Raw genomic sequence first — 16561 nt, forward strand, 5'->3', positions numbered from 1 at the left:
CACCCTGCAGACGGATGCGTCAGAGACAGGTCTCGGGGCAGTGTTGTCTCAGGAGGTTCGGGGAAGCGAGCACCCAGTCCTGTACATCAGCAGGAAGCGCCTTCCCCGCGAGAAATTATTGCACCATCGAGAAGGAGTGTCTCGCGGTAAAATGGGCAGTCGAGTCACTCCGGTACTACCTCCTGGGGCGACACTTCACCCTGGTTACAGATCATGCCCCCTTAGCATGGCTTCACCGGATGAAAGATAGCAACGCCAGAATCACACGGTGGTACTTGGCCTTGCAGCCCTATGCCTTCAGGGTAGTCCACCGAGCAGGAAAGCTGCATCAAAACGCAGACTTTTTCTCTCGGGAAGGCATGGGGGTGTAAGATTTTCGAATGAACCGGTGGTGTCATTCTGAGGGGAAGGATATGTAACAAGGAGAGATCTGTGCTGACTCTGCTGGCGTGTTCACGGGCTGCAGGAAGAGGGCGGCAGTCGTCCAACAACCATCTGTGAGTCATGGCAATGACACTGGGAGGTGGGAAAGTGGGTGTGTGGACTTTCCCCCTCTCTGAATGGCTGAGAGGCGCGTCTTGGGAGATTGTTAGCCCTATAAATTAACGCGCTGTTGTTTCCTCAGATCTGCCCTGTTAAACGCGCCAAGAGTGCGGAAGCGCTGGTCAACGACCGAGAACCAGTGGGAGAGAAGGAAACGGAGGTTCAGAGTGAGACATTGAGGGTGGGGGACCCTTGGGCAGACCCCTGATTAGTATATCGGAGCAGGCTAGTGAGCCGGCAGTGTAGGACGGTGATCTGGGTCGCACGGGCAGCGGCGACCGGGATATCGCTGCAAAGTGCAGCACCTTTTCTTTGTAGTTTTTGTTACTGTTTTATTTTCCCTGTTTCTTTGTGCCTTCTGTTTTGAATTATTGTTTCGAAGCACCTGCAAGGGCGCCGGTATTGTGTACCATCGCTTGGTATGCCCGTGGTTCTGTTTACCATCGTTCGTAAATCGGACCACGGACCCACAGCGCCATCTGCGGGACTAAAGAAAAAACAGCACCCTGAAATAAAACTGGGCACCTGTGCGGTGTTGCCAAATTCACCTGTCTGTCTCCTGTGTCAGTGAATTACCCACCACCCTTCCACAGTGGCCAATAGTACATATAAACCTATCTGCAGTATTTATGGAGATAGCTGTTAAAAATAGTCCATTGTCAAGTTTGACCATCAACAAGAGGTCAAAGTTCCAAGTCCAAAGCATTTTAGCATGAATTGACAACAAACCAGGATCAATGACAGAGCCAGAGGCAACATCGCTGAACTCCTCAATAAGCTTAGGCAGCACCCTCTGCTGACCTGGAACCAATTGTTCCTGCATCAAATGATTTTAGTGCTAGTGGTCTCTGGAAAGGGGCCTAAATTATCTTATATTGCCTGGGGCTATAAATAAGACCTCCCTTGCATGCCAGGGCTTTAATAAATTTACGTGATAAATTTCACTTTCATCACGGCGATCGGGCTCTCTAATTTCATAATTCACCTTTCCTATAGCCTGAATCACTTCATATGGTGCCTGCCATTTAGCACGTAATTTCTATTCTGTGGGAATTAGCAGCATTACCCTGTCTACAGGTCTAAAGGTTCAAATTAGTGCTTTTATGTTGTAATGCTGCTGTTGTTGGTGCTGAGCCGATTTAAGGTTGTCCTGGGCCAAACGACTGACCAAATCCAGGCAATCTCTTATTAGGAGCACATGCTTCACTACATTTTTAGACAAGCCTTTGTGCTTCTCCCACCCCTCTAACAGATCGAGGATGCTGCGAGGCTGTTGGTCGTACAAGAGCTCGAAGTGGGAGAACCCTGTCTAACTCTGTACCACCTCTCACTGCAAAGGAGGAGGTAGGGAAGAAGCAATACACAATGTTTCTGCTATTGCATTACAAATCGTTTCAGCTTCAACTTCAGGGTGTGGTTAAAGCGTTCCACCAAACCTTCCGTCTGTGGATGATAAACATACGTCCTGATGGTTATGTATTTTTCAAATGCTGTAGTGTATTAGACAGAAAGTTGGTTCCATGATCAGTCAAGATCTCCGTGGGGAATTCCAGCTCTAGCCATAATCTGCGCTAATTCTGTTGCCATCGCAGGCACCAGTGGACCTCAATGGAACTGCCTCCGGATATAGCGTTGCATACTCTACCACTACTTATATATGCATATACCCGGAGTCAGAAGGTAGCAAAGGGCCCACTCTGTCCATTGCAGTGCGCTTGAAAGGAGTGGAAATAATCGGCAGTGGAACCAAAGGGGCTGGGCGCACTCGACCCGGCGCTACTCGTTGGCAGTCTGGGCATGTGGCTACATATCTCAACACATCAGTATGAAGACCTACCCAATAGAATCAAGCCAATATCCGCTCCTTTGTCTTGTCAGCTCCAAGGTGCCTTGCAGAAGGGATATCATGCGCCAGCCTCATGCCCTCGGTCTGAGAAGACGGGGGAACAAGTAATTGAGTTACAGGCTGTCCTATGCCCACGGCTAGGTTTACCCTATACAATAATTTCCACTTGATACTGAAGTGTGGATATACTAGTGCCCCAGTGCCATCAATATCCTTCCCTTCAACACATACACACACACACACAAAGATATTAATGACTCAGACTCACTGGACAGGTGACATCAGTTCAATAATATCTTACTATAATAATTATAATAATTATTATTTTTTAATTATATTTCATTTGAAATTTGTAGAAACAGTCAAATACAGAGTCTTCAAAATCACAAGACAAGAACACACAAACACACACAGATATTAATGACTCAGACTCGTTGGTAGTTTTGACATCAGTTCAATAATATCTTTATTGAGAATTCATATTCATTATAATGATTCTTTTTTTAAAATTATTTTTCATTTGAAATTTGTAGCAACAGACACGGGTCAAATACAGAGTCTTCAAAAAGATCACAAGACAAGATGAGACAGAAGGGGAGAGGAGAAAGAAAGAAAGAAGGGACTGGGGTAGAGAGGGAACAATGATCACACACAATCATTTTAAAGGAAGTGGAAAGTGGATTATCCTGAAGCCAGTCAGTTTCTCTAAACTGATGATCTTTCCAACCACTGGGGTCTGCTTCTGAAAAGACTCCAAAAGCTGAATTCATTTCTGAAGGGCGCAGTTTTCAAAATGATCACTGGTGGGGGGACGTTTGGGGTGGAGTTAGAATTTCTGCCCCCTCTGCAACTGTGGTGGCTGTGAGTCAGTGAATGGAACATTTCTACAAAAATAAAACTGCTTCCTATCCAGGTTAAAGAGGACATAGTGTAGTGATCTGAGCACAAACAGCAGGAGAGGATACAAGACACACACAGGGGAGTGGTGAGGCGGGTACAGCACAGGGGAGTGGTGAGGCGTGTACAGCGCAGGGGAGTCTGTATTGAGTGATTGGACTGCAGTATTTGAATGGAGTTTCAAGGTGAAAGTGACCCCAACGAACACGCAAAACCGACACATTTCAGTGCACCATTATTATTTACAAACGTTATACAATCACAAAGCTGACATATCAAACAGTTAAACATTCCTTAAAGCTGTGCAGTTCGACTGTGTTCTGTCTGCAGTGTGTGTCTCGCCATGCTTAGAACCTGCAGGCTTCCACTGTCAATAGCACTGAGTAGTGTTAACCTTATGACTATGGATATAATAATAATAATAATAATAATAATAATAATAATAACAATGGAGGAATCAGTCAATGTATACAGAAATGCAGTGAGAATGATAACCATCATAATAATCATAAAACAGCATGAGATTGGCCCCGATAATAATCATAAATCCCTTGAAATGTTACAAACTTTGACTAAACAAACAAACAAAGCTAATGAGATAGCACGATGTGTTTGGTGTGTCCGCATAAGAAGCAGATGAGGCTATGAAACTGACACCATTCTGGCTCTGGCATAGAGACAGACTCCTATATTGCGGAGGAGTGAGAGCCAAAATGGCCATCACTGGACTTCTCTATAGATGAAGTGGTAATTTGGGTTGAGATTTACAGTAGAGAAGGCGTCTGTTCCAGCCTATGAAGCAGTGAAAGGTAGAATGGCCGCCCAGCCCAGTTTCCCAGCCTCCTCTGCTCCTTGCTGCCCCTCTCAGTAGTGCCGGGGGTTGTGGTCTCAGCCGTCAAGCTTGATGATGATTCGTTGGTTGTCGGGGGCGTCGCCGGGCAGTGATTCCAGAGACTCCTCCCCCTCTTCTCCCTTCTCCTCCTTCTCTTCCTTGCCCTCAGCGGCGACTCCGTGCTGTAACTCGTAGGACTTTGGGGGGTGGGGGGAGTATAATAGTTAGTAAGCCTGGCTCTGCTTCTGAAAACCATTCTAACGCAAAATGAATTTCAGAAAACTTAGGGGGTGAAACGACTCAGTATCGACAAAGTTGGTGGAAGAGAATTATAACCCAAAATCACAGGAACACAGTGCAGTCCTCAGACAGTAAGATACAGTATACAGACTGATAGAGTCAGATAGACAGACAGACAGATATGCAGGCAGACAGACACAGAGAGCTCCGCACCTCCATTGGGTTGACAATGATGGTGAGAGCCGAGTCGTCCCAGTCTATCTCACCCTCCTTCCCTCCACTGCTTCCTTCCTTTGTTTCTTGGCGGTGAATAGAGCGAATCCGGAATATTCCCAAAACAACCATGAGAGCCAAGAAGCCTACACACACAACGATGATGACGGTTGCAGCACCAGGAACAACTGCAGAGGAGAAGGGGAGTGAGAAGGAGGAGAGATTACACTGAGATACACTGAGATGCACAGAGAAACAATGAGATACACACTGAGACACACAGATACAGTGCGACACACGGAGACACACAGACTTACTGAGATAAAACATTGCGATACACGAGACACTGAGATACACAGACACACGGAGACACACCGCGATACATGAGACATACTGAGATACACTGCTACCATTTTCACACAGCAATGCGGCTACTGTGCCGTCTCAAACTTTTAATAACCCTTTCACACAGCCAAAGTGATTGCATGAGTACAACTTTCAAACCTGTCAATCAACAGATTTTTCTCATGGCAACAACAGACTGTTCTTGTGCAATCTGAAACACTGACAAGACCTAACACATGCACACAGTTTTTAATTTGTAAAGAAAGTGGTGCCGGGCACAAGCAATAACAATAATACTGACCCTAAGAAACGCATATTCAAAATCATAACATGTTTATTTGAGAGTATTGTACGTACTTGTGTTAGATGTTTACAATCACGTATTCTACATTATATACAAAGTAGTAGTGTGTACAGAGAAATTAATGAAAGGCCACCGCTGGACAAATAATAAAAAATAAAAAAAACCTGTGTACATGTTTTGTTATGGTTTTGCATTTAAATGGTTTAAAAAACAAACAAATTAAAAGGCATTCAGAGGCACTCCAGAAGGATGACAATGAGGAAAAGACGCACCCCGAGCTTTGACTGGGCCACTCTAGGACATTCACTTTCTTGTTTATAAGCCACTTCAGTGCCACTTGGGCTGTGTGCTTGGGTTCAATGTCCTGCTCCAAGGTGAATCTCCATTCCAGTCTTAGGTCTTTTGCAGACTGAAGCAGGTTGTCCTCAAGGATTTGCCTGTATTTAGCTCCATCCATTTTGCCCTCTACCCTGACAAGCTTCCCAGTCCCTGCCAATGAAAAACATCCCCATAGCATGATGCTGCCACCACCACGCTTCACAGTAGAGATGGTGCTACATGGGTGATGTGCTGTGTTGGTTTTCCACTAGAAATAATGCTTTGCATTTAGGCCAAATAGTTTAATTGAACAAAGAAGACTACACGGCGACCTGATTCAAGCATTAAAAATTCTAAAAGGTATTAACAATGTTGACACAAGGGACTTTTTCGAACTGATAAAAGAAACAAGGACCAGGGGTCACAAATGGAGAAAAGACAAAGGGGCATTCAGAACAGAAAATAGAAGTCTCTTTTACACAGAGAATTGTGAGGGTCTGGAACCAAGCAATGTTGTTGAAGCTGACACCCTGGGATGCTTGAAGAAGCTGCCTTATGAGATTCTGGGATCAATAAGCTACTAACAACCAAACAAGCAAGATGGGCCGAATGGCCTCCTCTCATTTGTAAACTTTCTTCTGTTCTTATGTTTTTAATCTTTTGCCACATCTTTTCAGAGTCTCCCACATGTCGTTTTGCAAATTCTAAGCAGGATTTTACATGGGCTTTTAAGCTCCTTGGTCTTCATGGTAGTATCTTTGCTTTGAATGCAGTACCCAACAGTGGGACCTTACAGAGACAGGTGTATTTAAGCAATCATGTGAAACACTTGTATTGCACACAGATGGACTCCATTTAACTTATTGTGTGAATTCTGAAGGCAATTGGCTGCACCTGAGCTTATTTAGGAGTGTCATAGCAAAGGAGGTGAATACTTATCTAATCAAGACTTTTTAGGTGTTTATTTTTAATTGATTTGTGTCCCCCCCCCCATTTTTTCACGCATTGAAAGTTTTGAGTAGGTTGTGTAAATCAAAGGAAAAAAAAACTCCATCTAAATGCATCAAGATTTCAGGTTGTAACACAACAAACTGTGAAAATGTCAAAGGTGGGGTGAATACTTCCTATAGGCACTGTATACAACGAGACACACTGAAACACTGTGTGTTATGCAGTTGTGTTGTACAGCTGTATGTTGTATAGCTGTGTTGTGTAGCCGGGTTAGTACCTGAGTTACGTTGTGCGTTGGCCAGGTTGTGTCCCGTGAGTTCAGGGGGCAGGTTGTGTCTCAAGGGGGGCATAAACTGCTGAGAGGACAGCAGGTGATTGGGGTGCGACTGACCAGCGTCAACACTGTGCAGGAAATTCACCTGGGACAGGGAGGAGAGACAGGGGTTAAAAAAAATATATATATATATATATATATATATATATATATATATATATATATATATATATATATATAGAGAGAGAGAGAGAGAGAGAGAGAGAGAGAGAGAGAGAGAGAGACTATTCTTCAGTCTATACTGCAGTCCAATCACTCAATACAGAGGGTTATATAAAAGCAACAAACAACAGGGAGAACGAAACCCTGCTAAGCAACTTTCAACAAAAGAAAACACTCAAAACCTTCATTATATCCCTCTCCCTCATTTGGAGGGAACAGCAGCGCTTCTCCCTCTCGCTCTGGAGACAGTGGTGGGATCTCTCCCTCTGGCTCTGGAGGCAAAACCAGTAGGCATTTTTCCTTTGCTTGTGGAGATGGGAGCTGCAAGTAGTCTCCCTTCAGCCCAAAGAGGGTGCAGGTAGGCGTGGCCCCTCCTACTTGGAATGCAACCTGCTGGGGCAGTTTCATTTCGGCAGCCAAGTAGTTGATCACCATGGCTGCCGAATTCACAAAGGGCACCCGGTAGTAGTGTTGTTCCCAGCGTTCCCAATGTTCCCCATCTCTGGCCCACAGCATGTCAACAACCTGTGGGAGGTCCTCCCCTTTCCATCGGGTCCAACACCCAGTCCAGCATCTCGTCGGAGTATGGGAAAGACTCTGTCTCCTCCTCCTGGGCTGTGGATGCTCCGGGACCTCTCTCTTGGGCTGTGGACATTCGGGCTCCTGCCCCTCAGGCTGTGGAGGTGAAACCAGCACAGACTCCTCCCTCTTGGGCGGTGAATGCACAGACTCCTCCCTTTTTTAGCTGTGGAGCTGGCACTCGCGTCTTCCCCTTTTTTCTGTGGGCTGGTCTCTGGGCCTTCAGATGAAGTCACTCCTCCGCATCCTCCACCTCTCCCCGATTGAGGGCCTTCAAAAAGAAAGGGTCTTCATAGGGGCATACATCCCAGAGGTGCCCATACTCCTTGCAGGAGGCAAACCATGAAACCCCTCCTTCCTTCAACTCCTCCTGGCGATTACGCCATGGCTGCCTTTCTTCCTCCCATCCCATTATTTATTTATTCATTTATCCCCCCCCCCCCCCCCCAAAAAAAAAAAAAACAAAACAGTCCCTTTTTCCCCCCCAAAAAACCTACGGTTCCTGCTCTGGTCTGCGCCTAGGAGGCGCTGGTAATCCCATGATGACACCACGTGTCACAAAGACCAGAAACAGGAACCAACACTGAACACTTGAGCCAAAATAAATATACAAAGAAAACATACTAACACTAAACAGACAAACAAGTGGATGAACAGACAAACATGGTGAGTTAAATTAATTTACTTTCACTTCTCTTTTTGTTTTCTCCTTCTCCCCACCCACCTATTCGCCACTCACCAAACACACAACCCAGAGTGAGTGAAAACATGCTGCTTTTATGCAGCTGTACCAAGACTCGATTGCTAATCATTCATTCAGTTGGAGTCTCGGTACAACTGCAAGAAAATTAATGAAGTGCAATTTCCTGTGCTCACATATTATTACATTTTAACTGCACGTGAAGTGCTGTGCAATCCTCATGCCTAAATACAAATATACATTTTAAACACTTGTGCTCATAACCCACATTATATCCCGTGTACCAACTACAATACATAAACATTAACACACAACACGCAACATATAACACAGAAGTACACACAGGGGCGGGGCAACATTGCCACACAGAGTAACTCAGGCTTTAACAGAGTATCTCAGGCTATAACAGATTGAAATGTTTGACAATGAATGTAAATTAAAGACAAAAAAGTTAAGAACACTATCAAACCAGAAACACTAAAATCCAAATGACAATAAACTTGCCAAAACTACAGCCTCAAACAATACAAACCCACCACTCTAAAGAAAAACTGAATATGAGAGCAGTAAACTACGAGAAAGAGATAGAGAATTAGGGATACAAAATGGAAACATATGAAAAATGATATCAACCAATTCCAACCACAGAACTAACTCCAGAACAAATTAATATCCTACAGGAACTAAATACTTTAGAAAGAGTTATCAAAGATTAATCAATCCCCTCTAGACACTGTAGGAACAATTTCCTTGAATTAATAACTATTTTTGATATAAGTGTATATCTGGACTAATCTCTTGGATTAATTTTGGAGCACACAGCAACAGGACCACATGTTGAACTATTGACTGGAGCAACTTCTGTCCACATAGCACAAAGGAGGGGGTAGTGAGCTCTTTGACCAGTGGACTTTAACTGAACCTGGCACAAAGGGCCTCTAAAGGATCACAAATAGATTGAAGCATCCGACCAGGATTTATGGAGAAAAAGGAAGCTAAGGAAGTCATAATTAGACAATTTATTCATCCTAGACAGGACAAGACAAACCATTGTCCAACACAAAAAAAGACAGTGGTTGGGTAATGTATAGGTCTTTCTTTGAAAGTCTATAAGAACTGGTAACTTGTACCCAGGATTTGAATTGGTTTCCAATTTGGTTCCTGAATTGATTCACGTGGCTCCATGAGAGTGAGCTTGCAGCTGTATCACTCTGAACTTCAAGAAGACTCCATAAAATGCAATAAACCAACATCAAAGAAACACTCTTTACCTTGCAATAAACCAACATCAAGAAAAGCTCTTTACCCTGCAATAAAGCAACATCAAAGAAAGCTCCATGTTCAGACTCCTGCTGAAAGGAAAGAGAGATGTCTGTGAGTCAGTTTATTTATGCATCAAAAAGAAGAACCATTCTTCTGTTTGCCACGATCAAAAGAAATCTCTGAGAACCTAGAAAAACAGTTATTGATGCTCATCAGTCTAGAAATGGTTACAAAACCATTTCTAAGGATTTGGGGCTCCACCAATCTACTGTCAGACAGATGGAGAAAGTTACAATTCTACAAATGGAAAAAGTTCAAGACCACAGTCACTCTATTAAAGAGTGGTCGTCCTACAAAAATCTCTCCAAGAACAAACTGGAAATCATCAAGGAAGTCACAAAGAACCCCAGAGTAACATCTAAGGATCTGCAGGCCACTCTCGCCTTGGCTAATGTGACTCAACTATTAGAAAGACTGAACAAGAATGGTGCTCATGGAAGGATAGCCAGGAGGAAACCACAGCTCTCTAAAAAGAACATCGCTGCCCGTCTGAAGTTCACCAAACAGCACATAGATGATCCACAAGACTTCTGGAACAATGTTCTCTGGACAGACGAGTCAAAAGTAGAACTTTTTGGCCATTATGTTTTTAAAGCGTTATGTTTGGCAAAAACCAAACACTGTTCGAACAGAAGAACCGTCCGTCCCAACCGTCAACCATGGTGGTGGGAGTGCGATGGGTTGGGGTTGCTTTGCTGCCGTAGGACCTGGACGGCTTACCATCATTGACAAAACATAAGAACATAAGAATATAAGAAAGTTTACAAACGAGAGGAGGCCATTCGGCCCATCTTGCTCGTTTGGTTGTTAGTAGTTTATTCATCCTAGAATCTCATCAAGCAGCTTCTTTAAGGATCCCAGGGTGTCAGCTTCAACAACATTACTGGGGAGTTGGTTCCAGACCCTCAGGATTCTCCGTGTAAAAAAGTGCCTCCTATTTTCTGTTCTGAATGCCCCTTTGTCTAACCTCTATTTGTGACCCCTGGTCCTTGTTTCTTTTTTCAGGTCAAAAAAGTCCTGTGGGTCGACATTGTCAATACCTTTTAGAATTTTGAATGCTTCAATTAGATCGCCGCGTAGTCTTCTTTGTTCAAGACTGAATAGATTCAATTATTTTAGCCTGTCTGCATATGACATGCCTTTGAAACCTGGAATAATTCTGGTTGCTCTTCTTTGCACTCTTTCCAGAGAATCAATATCCTTTTTGTAGCAAGGTCACCAGAACTGAACACAATATTCAAGATGAGGTCTTATTAATACATGTACAGTTTTAACATCACTTCCCTTGATTTAAATGCAACACTTTTCTAGATGAAGATACTTCTGAGTCAACAAAAACTCCAAGGTCCTTCTCCAATTAAAAAAAAAAAAAATAGATTCCTTCTCCAATTTCAGTATCTCCCATATGATATTTATAATGCACATTTTTATTTCCTGCATGCAGTACCTTACACTTTTCTCTATTAAATGTCATTTGCTGCTGCAACAGTGTTTGCCACTCCTCCTATTTTTGTGTTGTCTGCAAATTTAACAAGTTTGCTTTCTATATCAGAATCTAAATCATTCATGTAGATTAGGAATAGCAGAGGACCTAATATTGATCCCTGTGGTACTCCACTGGTTACCTCACTCCATTCTGAGGTTTCTCCTCTAATCAGTACTTTCTGTTTTCTACATGTTAACCACTCCCTAATCCATGTACACGTGTTTCTTTGAATCCCTACTGCGTTCAGTTTGAGAATTAATCTTTTATGTGGGACTTTGTCAAGAGCTTTCTGGAAATCTAAATAAACCATGTCATATGCTTAGTGATTATCCATTACTGATGTTGCATCTTCAAAAAAATCAAGCAGGTTAGTTAGACATGATCTCCCTTTCCTAAAACCATGTTGACTGTCTTCCAGGATACTGTTACCATATAGGTAAATTTTCCTTTTGGATCTTATTATAGCTTCCATAAGTTTGCATATAACAGAAGTCAGTCTTATTGGTCTGCAGTTACCTGGTTCTGTTTTATTTCCCTTTTTGTGGATCGTTATTACATTTGCAATTTTCCAGTCTGTTGGTACAACCCGTGTCAAGAGATTGTTGCATGATCTTGGTTAGTGGTTTTTAAATAACTTCTTTCATTTCTTTGAGTACTATTGAGAGGATCTCATCCGGCCCAGGGGATTTGTTTATTTTAAGAGCTCCTAGTCCCTTTAACACTTCTTCCTCGGTTATTAAAGTTATTTAAAACTGGATAGAAACAGGTTATTTAACATATTTGCTATTTTTTTTTCTTTGTCTATGATTTTGCCATTTGTATCTCTTAGACATTTAACTTACTCTCTGAATGTTCTCTTGCTGTTGTAATATTGGAAAAAACATTTTGGAATTGGTTTTAGCCCCTAGCAATGTTCATTTTATTTTTCTCTTGGCCTTTCTAACTTCCTTTTTGACTTGCATGTGCAGTTCTTTATACTCTTTCTGTGTACTTTGTTTTTGGTCCGTTTTTAACGCTCTGTAAAGTGCCTTTATTCGCTGAATATTTTTTTTTTAATTGATCTATTAAACCATTTTGGCAATTTAGTTTTACATTTAGATTTGTCTACTTTAGGGATGTAATTGTTTTGCACCTCTAGTACTACATTTTTGAAGAACAGCCATCCTTTTTCTGTGGATGTCTATTTCTGTTAGTCTGTTTCATACTTTTATAGTTTGCCTTTCTAAAATTGTAAACCTTAGCTTTAGTCATTACTTTTGGAATTTTAAAAAGCACTTCAAATGAGACCATGTTGTGGTCTGAGATTACTAGTGGTTCTCTGACCTCTGTTTTAGTTATTCTGTCTTTGTTATTTAAAAATATAAATCAAGGCTGCCTCCCCTCTAGTCGGTGCCTTGACAAATTGCGTTAGGAAGCAGTCATTTGTAATTTCCACCATTTCAATTTCATCCGTCATGCTCCCCACCGGTTTTTCCCATTTTATATGGGGGAAGTTGAAATCTCCCATTAGTATGGCTTCTCCTTTGCTACATGCATTTCTAATGTCATTGGATAACAGATTATTTTGCTTGCCGTCTGAATCTGGCGGTCTATAGCATGCTCCTATTATTATGCTATTTGAATTGTCTGTTATTCTGACCCATACTGACAACCATGAATCCTACTCTTTCTGAGAAGATTCTAGAGGGGATGTCAGGCCATCCATCTGTGACCTGAAGCTAAACCAAAAGTGGGTCATGCAGCAAGATAATGACCCTAAACATACAAGCAGATGTACAAAAGAATGGCTGCAGAAAAAGAAATTCCTTGTTTTAGAATGGCCTAGTCAAAGTCCGGACCTAAACCCTATTGAAATGTTGTAGCAGGACTTGAAGCGAGCTGTCCAAGCAAGGAAGCCCTCAAATGTTATCGAGTTGAAGAAGTTCTGTAAAGAGGAATGGGCCAGATTTACTGAAAACCGATGTGAGAGACTGACCAACAGTTACAGGAAACACTTAGTTGAAGTCTTTGCTGCTAAGGGGGTGCCTCTCAAAAGTATTCACCCCCCTTGTACTTTTCCACATTTTATTGTGTTACAACATGGAATCAAAATGGATTTAATTAGGAGTTTTTGCCACTGATCAACACAAAAAAGCCACAATGTCAAAGTGAAAAATAAAATCTACAAATTGTTTTAAATTAGTTACAAATACAAAACAGAAAATAATTGATTGCATAAGTATTCACCCCCTTGAGTCAATATTTGGTAGAGGCACTTTGGCAGCAATTACAGCTATGAGTCTGTTTGGATAAGTCTCAACCAGCTTTGCACATCTGGACACTGCAATTTTTGCCCATTCTTCTTTGCAAAATTGCTCAAGCTCCGTCAAGTTGGATGGTGACCTTTGGTAACAGCAATTCTCAACGATTCCACATATTCTCAATTGAATTGTGGTCCGGGCTTTGACTGGGCCACTCCAGAACATTGACTTTTTTGTTTTTAAGCCACTCCACTGTGTCCCTTTGGCTGTATGTTTGGGGTCATTGTCCTGCTGGAAGATGAGTCTTTTCCCAAGTCCCAGGTCCCTTGCAGACTTCAGCAGGTTTTCCTCCAGGATTTTTCTGTACTTTGCTGCATCCATTTTGCCCTCTATCTTCACAAGCTTTCCAGGCCCCGACGCAGAGAAGCATCCCCATAGCATGATGCTGCCACCACCATGCTTCACGGTAAGGATGGTGTTCTCAGGATGATGTGCAGTGTTAGGCTTGTGCCAAACATAACGCTTAGCGGTGAGGCCAAAAAGCTCTATTTTGGTCTCATCAGACCAAGAATCTTCTTCCACTTAAGAACATAAGAACATAAGAAAGTTTACAAACGAGAGGAGGCCATTCGGCCCATCTTGCTCGTTTGGTTGTTAGTAGCTTATTGATCCCAAAATCTCATCAAGCAGCTTCTTGAAGGATCCCAGGGTGTCAGCTTCAACAACATTACTGGGGAGTTGATTCCAGACCCTCACAATTCTCTGTGTAAAAAAGTGTCTCCTATTTTCTGTTCTGAATGCCCCTTTTTCTAAACTCCATTTGTGACCCCTGGTCCTTGTTTCTTTTTTCAGGCTGAAAAAGTCCCTTGCGTCGACACTGTCAATACCTTTTAGAATTTTGAATGCTTGAATTAGGTCGCCACGTAGTCTTCTTTGTTCAAGACTGAAAACAGATTCAATTCTTTTAGCCTGTCTGCATATGACATGCCTTTTAAGCCCGGAATAATTCTGGTCGCTCTTCTTTGCACTCTTTCTAGAGCAGCAATATCTTTTTTATAGCGAGGTGACCAGAACTGCACACAATATTCAAGACAAGGTCTTACAAGTGCATTGTACAGTTTTAACATTACTTCCCTTGATTTAAATTCAACACTTTTCACAATGTATCCGAGCATCTTGTTAGCCTTTTTTATAGCTTCCCCACATTGCCTAGATGAAGACATTTCTGAGTCAACAAAAACTCCTAGGTCTTTTTCATAGATTCCTTCTCCAATTTCAATATCTCCCATATGATATTTATAATGTACATTTTGATTTCCTGCGTGCAGTACCTTACACTTTTCTCTATTAAATGTCATTTGCCATGTATCTGCCCAGTTCTGAATCTTGTCTAGATCATTTTGAATGACCTTTGCTGCTGCAACAGTGTTTGCCACTCCTCCTACTTTTGTGTCGTCTGCAAATTTAACAAGTTTGCTTACTATACCAGAATCTAAATCATTAATGTAGATTAGGAATAGCAGAGGACCTAATACTGATCCCTGTGGTACACCGCTGGTTACCACACTTCATTCTGAGGTTTTTCCTCTAATCAGTACTTTCTGTTTTCTACATGTTAATCACTCCCTAATCCATGTACATGTGTTTCCTTGAATTCCAACTGCGTTCAGTTTGAGAATTAATCTTTTGTGCGGGACTTTGTCAAAAGCTTTCTGGAAATCTAAATAAACCATGTCATATGCTTTGCAATTATCCATTATCGATGTTGCATCCTCAAAAAAATCAAGCAAGTTAGTTAGACACGATCTCCCTTTCCTAAAACCATGTTGACTGTCTCCCAGTACCCTGTTACCATATAGGTAATTTTCCATTTTGGATCTTATTATAGTTTCCATAAGTTTGCATATAATAGAAGTCAGGCTTACTGGTCTGTAGTTACCTGGTTCAGTTTTGTTTCCCTTTTTGTGGATCGGTATTACGTTTGCAATTTTCCAGTCTGTCGGTACCACCCCTGTGTCAAGAGACTGCTGCATGATCTTGGTTAGCGGTTTGTAAATTACTTCTTTCATTTCTTTGAGTACTACTGGGAGGATCTCATCCGGCCCAGGGGATTTGTTTATTTTAAGAGCTCCTAGTCCCTTTAACACTTCTGCCTCAGTTATGCTAAAGTTATTTAAAAATGGATAGGAACTGGATGACATGTGGGGCATGTTGTCAGTATCTTCCTTTGTAAAAACTTGTGAAAAGTAATCATTTAATATATTTGCTATTTTTTTTTCTTCCTCTACGATTTTGCCATTTGTATCTCTTAAACATTTAATCTCCTCTTTGAATGTTCTCTTGCTGTTGTAATATTGGAAAAACATTTTGGAATTGGTTTTAGCTCCCTTAGCAATGTTCATTTCTATTTCTCTCTTGGCCTTTCTAACTTCCTTTTTGACTTGCATTTGCAGTTCTGTGTACTCTTTCTGTGTACTTTCTTTTTGGTCCTTTTTTAATGCTCTGTAAAGTGCCTTTTTTCGCTGAATATTTTTTTTAATTGATCTATTAAACCATTTTGGCAATTTAGTTTTACATTTAGATTTGTCTACTTTAGGGATATAATTGTTTTGCGCCTCTAGTACTACGTTTTTGAAGAACAACCATCCTTCTTCTGTGGGTGTTTTCTCTATTTTACTCCAATCTACTTCTGTTAGTCTCTGTTTCATGCCTTCATAGTTTGCTTTTCTAAAATTGTAAACCTTAGCTTTAGTCTTTACTTTTGAGGATTTAAAAAACACTTCAAATGAGACCATGTTGTGGTCTGAGTTTGCCAGTGGTTCTCTGACCTCTGTTTTAGTTATTCTATCTTCGTTATTTGAAAAGACTAAATCAAGGCATGCCTCCCCTCTAGTGGGTGCCTTCACAAATTGTGTTAGGAAGCAGTCATTTGTCATTTCCACCATTTCTATTTCATCCTTCGCGCTACCCACCGGGTTTTCCCATTTTATTTGGGGGAAGTTGAAATCCCCCATTAGTATGGCTTCTCCTTTGCTACACACATTTCTAATGTCATTGTATAACAGATTATTGTGCTCACCGTCTGAATCTGGCGGTCTATAGCATGCTCCTATTATTATGCCTTTTGAATTTTTGTCTGTTATTCTGACCCATATTGATTCGGTTTTATTTTCTTTGTCCAGGTTTAACACCTGGGCTTCAAGACTGTTTCTTATGTATAGCGCTACCCCTCCTCCTCTTCTGTCCTG

The 16561-nt window shown here is 41.8% G+C and overlaps 1 protein-coding gene across 17 annotated transcripts in view; it reads right to left on the minus strand.

Moving 5' to 3' along the window:
* Positions 1-2827: 2827 nt before the first annotated feature.
* LOC121325764 (calsyntenin-3-like) overlaps positions 2828-16561 on the minus strand; it is a 133883-nt gene continuing 120149 nt past the window's right edge. For 16 of the 17 annotated variants that reach the window (XM_041268746.1, XM_041268737.1, XM_041268740.1 and 13 more), the window contains exons 18-20: positions 6767-6908; positions 4572-4759; positions 2828-4315 (exon numbers count right to left, since the gene is read on the minus strand). In XM_041268746.1, the coding sequence (XP_041124680.1) occupies positions 4175-4315; positions 4572-4759; positions 6767-6908 (471 nt within the window). In that variant the 3' untranslated portion in view covers positions 2828-4174. The remainder of the gene's footprint in view (positions 4316-4571; positions 4760-6766; positions 6909-16561) is intronic. The other variant, XM_041268747.1, reaches the window with a different exon arrangement.

This window comes from Polyodon spathula, chromosome 13 (assembly GCF_017654505.1).
Source record: "Polyodon spathula isolate WHYD16114869_AA chromosome 13, ASM1765450v1, whole genome shotgun sequence".
NCBI classification, from domain to species: domain Eukaryota; kingdom Metazoa; phylum Chordata; class Actinopteri; order Acipenseriformes; family Polyodontidae; genus Polyodon; species Polyodon spathula.